Source organism: Rhea americana, unplaced genomic scaffold (assembly GCF_003343005.1).
Source record: "Rhea americana isolate MKP2758 unplaced genomic scaffold, rheAme1 scaffold_348, whole genome shotgun sequence".
NCBI lineage: Eukaryota > Metazoa > Chordata > Aves > Rheiformes > Rheidae > Rhea > Rhea americana.
In genome coordinates this window covers 93,672-107,224 of record NW_028186477.1, presented here as the reverse complement: position 1 = coordinate 107,224, position 13,553 = coordinate 93,672, and the positions used below count along the sequence as shown (strand labels likewise).

General features: G+C 43.2%; 1 protein-coding gene across 4 annotated transcripts in view; it reads left to right on the top strand.

Annotated features, from left to right (window-relative positions):
• The window catches only part of DTNB (dystrobrevin beta), a 217,076-nt gene that overhangs the window by 118,077 nt on the left and 85,446 nt on the right, over positions 1–13,553 (top strand). For 3 of the 4 annotated variants that reach the window (XM_085311722.1, XM_085311721.1, XM_085311720.1), the window contains exon 12: positions 10,365–10,454. The exons of the other annotated variant lie outside the window; for it this stretch is intronic. In XM_085311722.1, the coding sequence (XP_085167848.1) occupies positions 10,365–10,454 (90 nt within the window). The remainder of the gene's footprint in view (positions 1–10,364; positions 10,455–13,553) is intronic. 4 annotated transcript variants of the gene reach the window in all.

Genomic DNA, 13,553 nt, shown 5'->3' with positions numbered 1-13,553 from the left:
TTCTGAGTTACTTCGTCTGCTCTGAACAGAGCCGGGTGTTTGTGCAGAAGGGTTTATTAGCTCTGGAAGCAGTGTAGCCACCTCACTGCAGAGTCTGAAATGAAACAGAAAATTTAAGCATTCGATCTTGTTCCCCAAACTGGAAAATTGTGATGCTGCAGCACCTGAGCAGGTGGAGTCTGGCTGAGACCCAGAGGCTTCCGGGCTCGTGACCCCTCTGCCGCATTTGGTTCTTGGGTGCAGCTACACCACCCCCAGCGCCCGAAGGCGCTGAGCAGGTTGTGCACAGCGCCGTGCAGAAGTACAGCAGCAGCTGGGCTTTGAAGAAGGGCCAGAGCTAACAAGCCGTTACGGAGGTCACATCCAGTGCGCTGGGAGGCCCAGTGTAGAGATAAAACCCTAAACGAAGCTCATTTGGGCTCCMGGGGGATTGTGCTGAGCTGGAGCTGGTTTGGGGCTACATCTGTACATAAAACTGTGTCAGGGCATGAGCCTGAGCGCTGGAACACAGTCATGTTTCCTGGCACGGTTTTGACTGTGACCAGTTATCAGTAACTCAGACAATCCATGGGTGCATTTTGAAAGTTAGCACGGGCCAGAAATCCTTCTCAATAGGCAATTTGCACGTGGCCACTGTGTTTTGAAGAGGGCAGACTGTGGCAGCTGGCGCTATCTAGTTTGCTGTTTTAGAAGTAGCCGGGGTGGTTAAGCATGTTTTGACAGTGCTCCGTGGTGCATCCCACAATGCCTTATATCTAYGCCTGCATAATGCCAAAATAGACTTTTTCTAGGAAAGAGATAAAAATATCTTTTTACTTATCCAGATAAGGGAGATCCTAGTCCACATGTAACTTTGCACAATGGAGATTTGACAGTACCTTACAACAAGATGCCAGAGAAAAGAACAGCAAAGAGGAAGGAAGGATGAGGACCTGAGTCAGCATAATGAGCGTAACAATCTAACAATTTCAGAACAAAAAATCCTGTGTGTTTAAATGCTTGTTTTTACTACTTTAATACCTAGATGCCTGACAGTATTTTTTTTTTAACCTGTGATTTAAAATTCCTTGGGAGCAATAGTGAATCTGTGGAATATGGATTATGAGGAAGATGCAGTAGGTGAGAGAAAGGGGAGTTTGGTGATGTTCAGATGGTCCAAACGGCATCAGCAAGGGGGATAGTCAGGGAGATTTATTCAGTACTCTTAAATGACTATAATTTAAGATTCAAGATCAAGAGGAAAGCACATGAATAAATTATAAAGGAGATCTTCATTTTGGACTCCAGAAATGAAGGGTTTTTCTCTCTCTTGCTGTTGGCATGCAGATGGTGTGGGGCAGATGCAGCACTCCAAAGGGGTTTCAGATCCTGCGCTCAGAAGTCTCATTCTGGCTGGCAGTAGGTGCCTCKTGGTACTGAGACATCAGGCCTTAGGGCAAGATAGCTGCTTAATCTTGATGCTGCTTTAATGATATCTTCTAACCTGTTCCTGTTGTGAAAGCTTTAGTCTGCCTTTATACCACTTCTCACATCAGCTACTTTAATTTTTTCTGTAGCTTCTTCCTTTCTCGAGTAGTGTTTCTCCAGTCTRCTGTGTATGCTGCCATTGAAGTGATAGTTCTTGGTCATTCCTGTTCTTCCTCCCTCCAGCTAATGATGGAATTCCCGATAACGTTATTGCAGTCTACCTGCCATCACAGGCCTATGAGGTCCAGCAGAGCAGCAGTGATAAAAACGCTGTGCCAGGAGGAGAGAGAAGGGTTGCAGGGCTGCCCCGAGCAGCACCCCGCAGGCGGAGCAGATCCGGAGCGTTGCACTCTAACCGTGTACTTGGATTTGCTSTCTGTCACTTTTCTCGTCACATTCAAATCCTTCATCTCTTCTTCAATTCTTTTTCACTCCATTTTGCTTATACTTTTTTTCTAGCTTCCTGATGGTTGTCTGCTCTGAGATTTGTCAGCCCACTTCATCTCAGTGTTCATGCTGATAGCTTTTATTTTCATTTGAGTCTTCCCTGTTTGCAATTCCACATGGCTGGTATAATTTTCCTGATGTGTGGATCAGACACATATGCTCTCCTCATTCAAAGCACTCTCAAGACAGAGTTAATTCATTTAGAATGATCTTACTGAACTCTGTCTTCCCTAAGCCCTTTAAAATTTTGGGTTTCTTTTAACGATCTTAATAGCAGCATACATGTTCAAACAGCTTTTGTCGCTGCTATACATTTGTAGGCACTTTACCAGGCCCTTGCTGGCTATCTGTCATTCCTCCCTGTCCTGTACCAGCTTTAAATTGAGCTGTTACAAGATAATGGTTTGTCCTTGTAATCTCTGCTTTAATGATCTGCACGCTGCTGGTGTTGGCTTGTGTCACCTTTCCCTGCGTAATTATCCTGTGTGATTTTTATCTTAGCTGTTTGTCCCATCATCTTTCCTGAATATGATAGCTGGAGGTAGAGGTCAGCATGAGAAATTATAAGGTTGTTTGTAGTTAGTAAGGAATGTGATGGCTTCCCCCAAACCTTAAATCTGCAAGACAGATTATGTCATTTTCTGAATGGTATGCTGGAGGTCAGTCAGAAGTATGGCTTTGATTCAGAAATTACTGTGCTAAATTTCATAGCCCATATTATGCATCAAATCAGATGAATGGTGGTAATTATCCTTTTGACCTTAACATCTATATAAATAAATCATGAGGGGAAGTAATGGGACAGAAAACAARAGATCCCTCAAGATTATGTTCTGGCCGTTCTTTCAAATAGAGAAACCTTTCCTTATTCAACAGTTTAGGCCCAATCTGTGCAATTTTGTAAAGATTTGCAAAGTTGTGAGCAACCATATTACAAATTTTGTGGGATTTCTTGCTTTAAAATTCATCATTTTAAAATAGATTGTCTCCTTTATTTGGCTTTTTAGATTTTTTGAACAGGAATTAATTTAAGACATGAAAAGCACCATTTAAATACCTTAATAATTTATTAAGTTGCTTACAAGGCTACTGAGCCAATTATTACTTGCATAAAATTTTACAAGCACTACCTCAGATGTCAAACCCTAGATTGGTTAGTGGAATATCGRTCGTAGAAATCAGTCGTAGAAAGAGTTACACATTTTTTACATAACCTGAAAATAGAGGTTGTTGTTTGGCTATTTTCTCCAATCAGTCGATATTTTTCTCTTCTGTACTTGTATTTGGTAGGAGCAAACTGACCCTTTAAACCCCGTTCTTACTGAGTTGCAGTGATTTGTTTCCGCTCCAGGTGTCTTGCAGGCATGACTAAGCACCCAGGCCAGAATTTTCAAACATCACAAGTAAAAAATAGTACAAGAGGGAGAGTCCAGCAGAGGCAAGCTGCTTTACACAGATTCCTCTGACCTCGTTCTTCTCTTGCCACTTAATATTGCTTCCCTTGTTCCCTCAATAAGAGCATGCTTCTTGCTATCTTTCTGACCATTGCTTTGCAGGCTTGTTGTAGGCCTGCCATGATTGTTGTTATATGAAAAATATGGGAAGCATACTATAAAATTCCATTCTAATCCTAATTTCAAGAGTTCAGTTACAACATGTTGCTATTTTGGCAGAAGAGGTGCCCTTGTCGTCATCTTCATTGGGGGCAACATTGGCTACAGCGACCAGGAGATGGTGGATTTCAGGACCCTGCAAGGAGGAAGCAAGGCAATAAGTAGGATTAGTAGGATTGCAACCCTGGACTTCGACAGAGTGGACTTGGGCCTCTTCCCATGGATTAGAGCCCTAGAAGGAAGGGTGGTCCAAGAGAGCTGGTTAATATTCAGCATCACTTCCTCCAGGCTCAAGAGTGGTACATCCCTATAACTAAGAAGTCAAGCTTCTTCAAAGACATCAGTAGCAAAAAGATGACTAGGGAAGATGTGGGCTCGATGCTGAATGGGGCGRGTGGCCTGGTGACGAAGGATACAGAGAAGGCAGAGTTACTGAATGCCTTCCTTGCTTCAGCCTTTACTACTAAAGGCAACCCCCAGGAATTCCAGATCCTGGAGACAAGAGAGAAAGTCTGGAGAAAGGAAGACTTTCCCTTGATCAAGGAGGATCAGGTTAGAGATCAAACTACACACCCACAAATGATGGACCCTGATGGGATGCATCTGTGAGTGCTGAGGGAGCTGGTGGATGTTGTTGCCAGGCCTCTCTCCATCATCTTGGAAAGGTCCTGGAGAACWRGAGAGGTGCCTGAGGACTGGAAGAAAGCGAATGTCACTCCAGTCTTCAAAAAGGAGAGGAAGGAGGACCCAGAAAACTATAATCCAGTCACCGTCACCACCAAACCTAGAAAGATGATGGAATAGGTCATCCTGGATGTCATCTCTGAGCACATGAAGGACAAGAAGGTGATCAGGAGAAGTCAGCATGGATTGATAAAGGGGAAATCATGCTTATCCAATCTGATAGCTCCCTGTGATGGAAAGACTGGCTGGGTAGATGAGGGGAGAGCAGTGGATGTTGTCTCCCTTAACTTGGTACTACCTCCCATGACATTATCCTAGGTAAACTCAGGAAGTGTGGGTTAGAYGAATGGACAGTGAAGTGGCTTGAGAACTGGCTGAAAGGCAGAGCTCAGAGGGTTGTGCTCAGTGGCACAGAGTCTAGTTAGAGGCCTGTAGCTAACAGTGTCCCCCAGGGRTCAGTACTGGGTCCAGTCTTGTTCARCTTACTCCTCAATGACCTGGACAAAGGGACAAAGTGCTTCCTCAGGAGGTTTGCTGATGATCCCAAAGTTGGAGGAGTGGCTGATGCATCAGAGGGCCACACTGCCATTTAGAGAGACCTGGACAGGCTGGATAGTTGGGCAGAGAGGAATCTCCTGAAGTTCAACAAAAGCAAGTGCAGGGTCCTGCCCCTGGGGAGGAATAACCCCATGCACCAGAACAGGCTGGGGGCTGACCTGATGGAAAGCAGCTCTGTGGAGAATGACCTGGGAGTGCTGGTGGACAACAAGTTGTCCGTGAGCCAGCAATGTGCCCTTGTGACCAAGAAGGCCAATGGTCTCCTGAGGTGCATTGGGAAGAGTGTTRCCAGCAGGTSGAGGGAGGTGATCCTGCCCCTCTRCTCAGCCCTGGGGAGGCCTCATCTCGAGTCCTGTGTCCAGTTCTGGGCTCCCCAGTGCAAGAGAGACATGGAGCTACTGGAGAGAGTCCAGCRTAGGGYTAYGARGATGATCMGAGGGCTGGAGCAYCTGCCCTATGAAGAACAGCTGCAAGAGCTGGGCCCATTTAGCATGAGGAAGAGAAGACTGAGGGGGTATCTATCTCATCAATGTCTACAGATACCTTAAGGGAGGTTGTAGAGAAGATGGGCTGGACTCTTTTTCAGTGGTGCCAAGCAAYRGGACAAGAGGYAATGGGCAGAAACTGAACCACAAGAAGTACCACCTGAATATGAGGAAAAACTTCTTTCCTGTGAGGGTGACAGAGCCCRGGAAGAGGTTGCCCAGAGAGGTTGTGGAGTCTCCTTCTCTGGAGATACTCAAAGCCTGCCTGGACGTGATCCTGAGGAATATGCTCTAGATGCTGTTTCTTGAGCAGGGAGGTTGGACTTGATGATCTCCAGAGGTTCCTTGCAACCTCAATCATACTATGATTCTGGATTCTAAAAACTAAAAGATTCTGTGTTTGTAGTATAATCAAGTAGTGTAATTCAGTGTTTGTAGTGTAATCAATCAAGGAGCTGATCAAAATATATTTGAATGACAAAAAATAGGAGAAAGGAGAGGGACTGGCATTCTGGTAGCAGGAGAAGGCATAGCTGCTTCTTTGCTCTCAGGTTATATAAAGAAGTATTTTTGCTTCAGTAAGTGCCTGAAAGTAGAAGGAATGTCTTAAGATTSCTGAATACGTTACTAAGCAGTCATTCTCTAAGCACAATAAAGGGTTAGGGAATAAATATAGTTGACATATCCATGTCAAGAACAAATTGTGTCACGAATGAAAATTGGATGATTATGAATGGGTAGGTGGCCTCATGAAGGAGGGGGAAGCCCTAATTAGAAATGTACTGACTCATAAAGCTTTTCACACTATCCCATATGATATTTTCATAAATAAACTAGGTAAGTGTGGACTAGCTGAAACTGCTGTTATGTGGGTGCAATGCCATTTGGAAATTTGCAGTCAAAGAAAGAAAATATCAATATTTTCCTACCAAACAGCAGGGATGTGCCAGGTAGATCCCACGGGGGTCTGTTCTGAGCTTAGTGTCACTCCATTTATTCCTTGACTGCTTGGATGATGAAATAGAGAACAGGCATACATAAATTTTGTGCTCGACATTATGCAGGGAGGTACTGGAAATTCTTCAGAGGGCAAGCTTCCAAGTCAAATGATCTTATAAATCAATGAGATGAAATGAATAAAGACAGCTTTGGGGRACAGTTATAAAAGAAAATGCATCAAAAAGAACTAGAGAATGACTGACTTGACAAGCCTATTGCTGAAAAATATCTGGAGAATTACAGTGAATTAGAAGTTGAATGCAAATCAACAAAGTTACTGCCAAAAGTAAAAAGCTGGTAATGTCATTGGGCTGTGTAGTAAAAGAAGCACCGTATTTAGGACACCCGAGATGGTTATTCAGGTGTCTCTTGAGTAGTGGTGACTGGTCACCTGAAGTCCTGTGTCAGCGGTTGAACACCATATGCTAAAAAAGCTGTAGACGACTTGCAAAGCCAGGAGCTCCTGAGAGCGTGGACAGTGTCACCTCTCACATGGTGAGAGTCCTTCYGGTGGTCTGGCAGGCCTGTGCAGGGGCCGGCGTGGGGGTGATGCTCAGCGGATCTCTAGGTCCACCTGGAGACCAGATTTAGTTCTCAGCAAAGGAGATTTCCAGTGAGTAATAGAAACTATAGGTCCAAAGGGTTTTTCTGTTCTGGGATGAGTCTCATACCGAGGTTAGGTGGTACAGCGGTATGCTGCTTTTAACCACRGTTAGAAGAGGTGGCTTTTCATTTCTGTAGGTGCCTACAAACAAAACACGTCATTAACATCGAGATGAGTGATTTTGTCTTTCCCAAGAGTTTGTCATTTTCATTTTCTTTAAAACTGTTTAGCAAATTCTATCCAAATTCATGGTTCGTTTGGACTRCTGCAAAACTGCCTTTTGCAATAAGAGGGATTCACTGAAAGAGATGAATGAGGAGAGGCGCAAAGCTGCATTTATGAAGGCTAGAGAGGATGGCTTGCACGAATCAACAGGCGAGGTGGTGAGCACGCCCCAGGGAGCCGGAGCTCYGGGGCCGGCGGTGAGGAGCGGGGAGGGGTGCCAGGGTGAGCAGGGGGTGCAGYGGCCGGCCCCGCGCTCCCAGCGCCYGTGCGACCTCCCGGCTCGCTCGCCCCTGGCTGCGCGGGAGCAGACGGCGCCCGGAGCRGTTCGTAGGGGTGATGGTAGCAGGTGCCCGTGGCTTAGCTGGACAGCAAGGGCAGGCGAGCGAAGCTGCAYGCTGGGTTTCGTGGGACAAAGAACGCTGCTAGGTGGGACAGGGAAGGAAGGGGGCATGCCGGATAATTTTATGCCTTAAATGCGACCAACATGCAAAAAAAAYGTTGAGATTTAAGTATGCATACTCTGTTTGTGATTTCTTTCCCTGTCCTCTCTAGTGCTGTCACRTCTTGTTTCTGCTTTTTCCTGTCCTTGCTCCTGCTTAGCTGTAAATCAACACATTGCAGCTTCTTTAGATGAACACTAATTGCTATCCAAACATTCGATAGGTAATATACTGACAAAGTTTACAAAGAATTAACTTKTCCATTGTTATCTCATGCTTTCCCAAAGAGGTTGAATTCAAAAAAAAAGGCAAGCCTCTGGAAAAAAAGAATTAAGGGCACATGTCARCATATCTTAAAGTTTTACTTTAAATAATAATTATGAATAATAATAGTACCATGATGGCTCTATTTTAAGGGGACAAACGCAGTCTGCGTTTGGCAAGTAGGGCAGAACATTCTGCCAGTAAGAGACTAGGGCTCTTACTTTTGAACGCCATAGCTTGTGTTCATGTGAGTTCTGAGCAGGATTACTTACGCTTACTTTATATTCAAATATTTCTTTTGCTCGATGAAAGCAACATGCACTCCTGCAACATTTTTACAATACCTTCATGCAACCCACAGGACGCTAGTATGCAAGATGCCCTGCACTTTCTCTAGCCCACTGCACGTAGATACTGTCCTCGACAAGAAAATCTCTGTACAGCGTCATTGACACAACCTGCCAAACCCAGAGATGAACTCCTCTTCCCTGGTGCTTCTTTCTCCAGATCTCCTGTAATCACAAGTGTGATGAGCTGTATCTTTACTCTTTCCATTATTCTATTCTATGATTCTATATACCTGGACCTAACAAATTAAAGCAGCCACAGGGCATGCAGGTAATTCCCACTATCTTATTGCCACTTTGGGCAGAGGCAGGGAGGAAGCTGTCAACATGTACCTTAATTCCACATTCTGCAATTTGCTGTGGTCTGGATGTTGCGGAACTGATGTTCTGGAGGGGGCCGTGGAATATCACTAGGCAAGCCTACCCGTGTTCAAAAATGTGTGTGCAAAATCAGGTATGTTCTAGGAACGGCATCCAGACTCATGTTAATCTAACAGTTTTTTTCTTCCAGTGCCAGGAGCACTAATCATCATTAAAGCAATATTCACTTCAAGTTAAAAATGTAGCCATTTCTGCTGGGCTTTTATTTTTTTCCACAGGAACRTGTACAGTGGGTTATAATGAAAAGCATCTTCAAGTCTTAATTGTTGTGGTTGCAGCCATGTGCCTGGTATAATGCATATCTAAACTAAAGCTTTTCAGTACTTGCCAGTAGTCTGGCTTCTCAGAGTACGAATTGCATAAAAGTTCTGTGTAGTGGTTAATGTTGAGTTGCTTTCTGATTACAAACCCATTATTACAGAAGTTGCTTTTTGCCCACAGGGGTTGATGTGGGTGATTCCATTTTGCTTCGTTATTACAAGGTCTTATTCTGCTTCTGGCAGGCTTCTCTGACATGCCGCTGCACATAACAGAGGAGAAAAGCATTTGTATGTCTGAAAAATGTGTGTTCTGTTTTCATGTATATTGATGCTAAAAGCAATAGATGCCATGTTTTAAAAGGCTTCCAAAACAAATACTTCTAGGACGTGTGTGGAGAAGGAATTAACAGCAGTTTATAAATCGAAAGAGTAGCTTGAATACCTGATACAGAAATGAAAAATGGAATTTCTTGTACATTTGTATTTTAGGAAGAAATGTGTATTATGTTAAAATAATAGTGATACATGTTTGTGAAGCACTTCTAGGAAACAACGTGGTCTCTTATATGCATAGGACTTTTTATCTCCCAGTGCAGAGTGATGCTTTCCCCACACATGCACCATTCCCTGTGCTGAAACAGCATTTCGGAGTCTGCGATCGGACTTCACAGGGATGTGGAGGAAGTCTGAGGGTATCCCTCTTTTGGGTTTGAGAGCAAAATATAGCTATTTTTACATGCAACTCTTGGGATAAAACAGGGARAATAATTTTGCTGCATTCTCTCAGGATTTCTGAGATGCCTCTGTCATAACCATGATAGAAAGCAACATGTATTAATTGGACCATATAGACAAAGTTTCTTATTTAAAGGGGATTATTTATGACAAATATTTCTTGCAGTTGGTCTCTATACTTGTAAAAAATTTCAGAATCATAGCAGCTTTATATTTATGGGTCCTCAAAACAAAAAGATGTTCTGTCATTTAATGAATCCCTGTTAGAAGGTAGTTTGGTTGATACCAGCCACTAATCTGTTGATTTTGTGTCACTTCCTTCCGATTTTTGTTTGGTGGGCCTGTCTTTTAGAGAAACAGGAGAGACTGAGAGACCTGGAGCCCAGGGTGGTTTGGGTTGGTTTTGGAGCGGTTTGACTGCAGGAGCAAGGCAGGAGACTGCAGAAAATCACCATGGCCACGGCAGGTCTGATTCTGCGTCGTGCCGTGCTCCAGAAGGGCTGCCTGAAATCAGGGGATCCTGGCAGGAATGTCACTGCTGCCCTTAAAGGCTGCCGGATGTTTTTTGATCATGACATGCTTAGGGTGATACTGCTTTCCCAAACTGAACCTAACAGCAAGCTTAAGGAAGCTCCTCAGCTGTATTCATTGCATGCTGGGGTACTCAAATGTTCTTCTAATTTATGATTTAATATTTAAATGCAGAAGATAACCTTTTCATGTAATTTACTGAAACATATTTACATTTTTAATCATTCATGTTTTAATTTTAACTGTTTCATTAACATTCATTAATTATTTGCTTTGTATTTATGTTATGTTTTGTTTGCTTTCTTTTGCTTTCATTATTACTAGGTTACAGTACAGCCTGGATACTGCCAGTCGATTAGCTGATGAGCATGCACTGATAGCAACCTATGTGAACCGGCTACAGAAGGGTGCACGGTTAGTGTTAGGAAAGCATTTCTGGAGCAGGGATGGGCCCAGTAACGCTGTTTCCTCTGGGGAATAATACTCCAGTCAAAGGTATTTGGCCTCAATAGGCAAAAAGAGGGAAATATATTTAATACTCTATCAAATCATCTGAAAATACACAAATACATATATGCATACATGCCAAATACGCACGTGGGATGTCAGATAGGAAGGGATCACTTGGGTTATTTGTGTCTGCTCCAGCCCTTTTGCTTTCACTGTGTTACAGAATCCCTCACGTCAACTGATTAACCTAGTTCCAGATCTGGGTAGATAATTTTTTTCTCCATGACCATTCTGGAATATCATTTTTCACCAATAGGAATCTATCCAATTCCCACCTTAAATTTTTTTCATGACTGGCTCATTCCCATTAGTTCTTATGTCAGCATTGTCCTGTAACTCTAATTGCTCTTCTTTCTCCTTACTGCTTACACCTCTCCACCCCAAATGTATGTTCATGGACAGAAATCTCATCCTGTCACAATCTTTGCTTACCTAGGCTAAACAAGCAAGCTCTTTCTGTCCCATAGCCATGACCTGTATAATACAGCAGTTTATTTCTGTGCCTTTCTAAAGAATATTAATGCTTTGGAGAATTTGTTTCTTTTTTTTTTCCAGCTTTAGTCCTTGTGCTTTTGTGCACATTTGTATTTCATACCTGTGACCATGTAGAAAAATTTTACCCTAAAGCCTCAAAACACAGCTCTCCCATTGCATCACAGGACCTAGCCTGCAGATTTTCCATATTCCACTTTTAGGCCTTATTAAATTATGCCCTTACCGAGTCAGAGCTGTGCTGGACAGGAAAAGGAGATTGGGGGCTGAGGGCTGTACATAAAGGCATTGCTCTATCCATGTTACCCTCTGGCCAAAGTTCTTAGAGTAAGGTCATATTTCATCATTCTGTCGCCTAGAAATTTGTATTCCCCTGCTGTATTGATGAAGTGCATTCTGGCTTTCCAAATCACGGAAGGAAGTCAGTTTTTCTCCGGATAGTGAATCACAATTATCTGCTATCACCTGTCCAGCTGAAAGCCCTTAATACTGCTCACAAGACAGTAAAACCTAGGAATTTCAGAGACCTCAGAGTTGATAAACTGCAAGTAGTTGACTTTTAGGTCTTTAGCTTAAAAAATGTCACTTGTCAGTGCTACCAGAGCAGCAGTGCTTGCCTAGAAGGAGCCATGCACTCTTGTGGTGTGTGGGAGTGACCTCCAAGTCAGTGCGAAAGGATGCTTCTCCCCATTCCTGATGAAATCAGTGCACCATTGTGACTTCTTCTAGTCTCCTTTTGCCATAAAAAAGCTCATAAAAAAGTTATATCTGCTTTCGACAGGCTGTCTGAGGTGTCCTGCAGCCATCATTGCAGACCATCTCTGTGTCCGACTAAGATGACAACAGTGGAGTCTCACCTGGGGACAGCATTTCMTGGAGTAACTGCCACTTGCTTTCACTGCTGTATTCTCCTCTTTACAGCTGCCGTGGCTGCTGTTGGAGACAAGGTGCTGGATGCTAGTCTGGCCCTATTGCTCTTAGGTTCATCGTGACCCCGCTCCTTTCTGAGCAATACAGTCTTTAAGACCAGAAGAGACCATCTGAGCATCTTCTCTGAGGTCTCGCACCAGTTATCCCTSTGCTGAGCCTAGCACCTTGTACACAGTTTCCAGAAAACACCGAATTGGAGAGACTACTTGTTTCACTGGCAATCTGTCCCAGTGATTAATTACTCTCTGTGTTTAAGAAAGAGCCACCCACCTTTGCTCTTTAATGCTCATTTTTGTGATTTTTTCACATCTTTCAGCCAAACTTTGAGAGCCTCCTGCCCTGCCTTGCTGGATTGAAAGGAAGTGAAGCCAAATTTTCTGTACAAACAGCAGCCCCTTGCTCTCTTGGAAAGAATGGTTGGAAAACTGTGTCTTATAGCCTATTAGAGTTTGTAAGGGAAAGAACTAGGTCCCTGAGATTTTTAATCATGTTAAAAGTTATTTAATTCACTGATGTCCTTCAACTAAAAAGCCTGTCCAAACTACATGTGATATTTAGTAAACAGAAATCAGTGGACTTCATATATTTTACAATAATATGTTTTTCTTTTTTTTTCACTACTGTATTATTATGGAAACAAGCCAAGTTGACTAAATGCTTTTCAAAGAAATAAAATTTTTTGGCAATTTTTTCAAAGAAAATCCCCACCCTAGCAGATGTGCCGGAGGCAAAGACAGTTGCAGAGTGTAGCAAGTTATACCGAAGGCTTAGGGAGCTGGTGAGTTGTATTTTATTACGTAGACGGTTGTTTGTTGTGCATTTCTAAAGCTTAGCATTCACAACTTATATTTTCTGACCATTCAGCGAGCCTGTTTTTCTCCTATCCCCGTGGAGCCTCTATTTCAGCCCCACTTACAAATAACCTGACCTGAAATGTCATAGTTCTTATGTATTAAATGTCCTGCATTTCCCACAAACGATAACTGGCCACTGGATTTTTATGTTTTATTTTTGGTTGATTGATTTAGATGGATGGATGGATGGATTTGGGTGGTTAGCTGGCTAATTTGGATTTAGTTTGCTTTAAAACCCTTATTCTCTGAAGCTGCCATGGTTAGCAGAACTCCTGATTTTAGAGAGAATGAAAGGAAAAACTCAGTTTACTGTCCCCAAGATTTCTTGGGTCACCATTTGCTGAGACATTTGGCCCTTTAAATCAGAGCTAGAAGGATAAACTAAGTCTGCTCTTTGCTGTCATCTGCTACTTCTCTGCAGTCAGCCTACATCATGAATACTTGAACAGTTTTGCAAAGGAAATTAAGATCTCAAACCTCCCACCACGCTGTATCATCTTTTATTACATCCTTTACTGCTCCCCCATCCCTAGCCAATAATTTGGTTGCTCATGCTCATTTTTGCATTATTTGACAACAGGCCACTCATGTCTCAGCCTTCTCTATACAGACTGCATTTGCCCCCATCTTCCTGGGTATGATTTCATGAGAATTTTAAGCCAACGTGCGTGCAGGCTGCTGATTCCTTCTTTCCCTTTCCCCCGTTCATCGTGCTGGTGTTCCCACT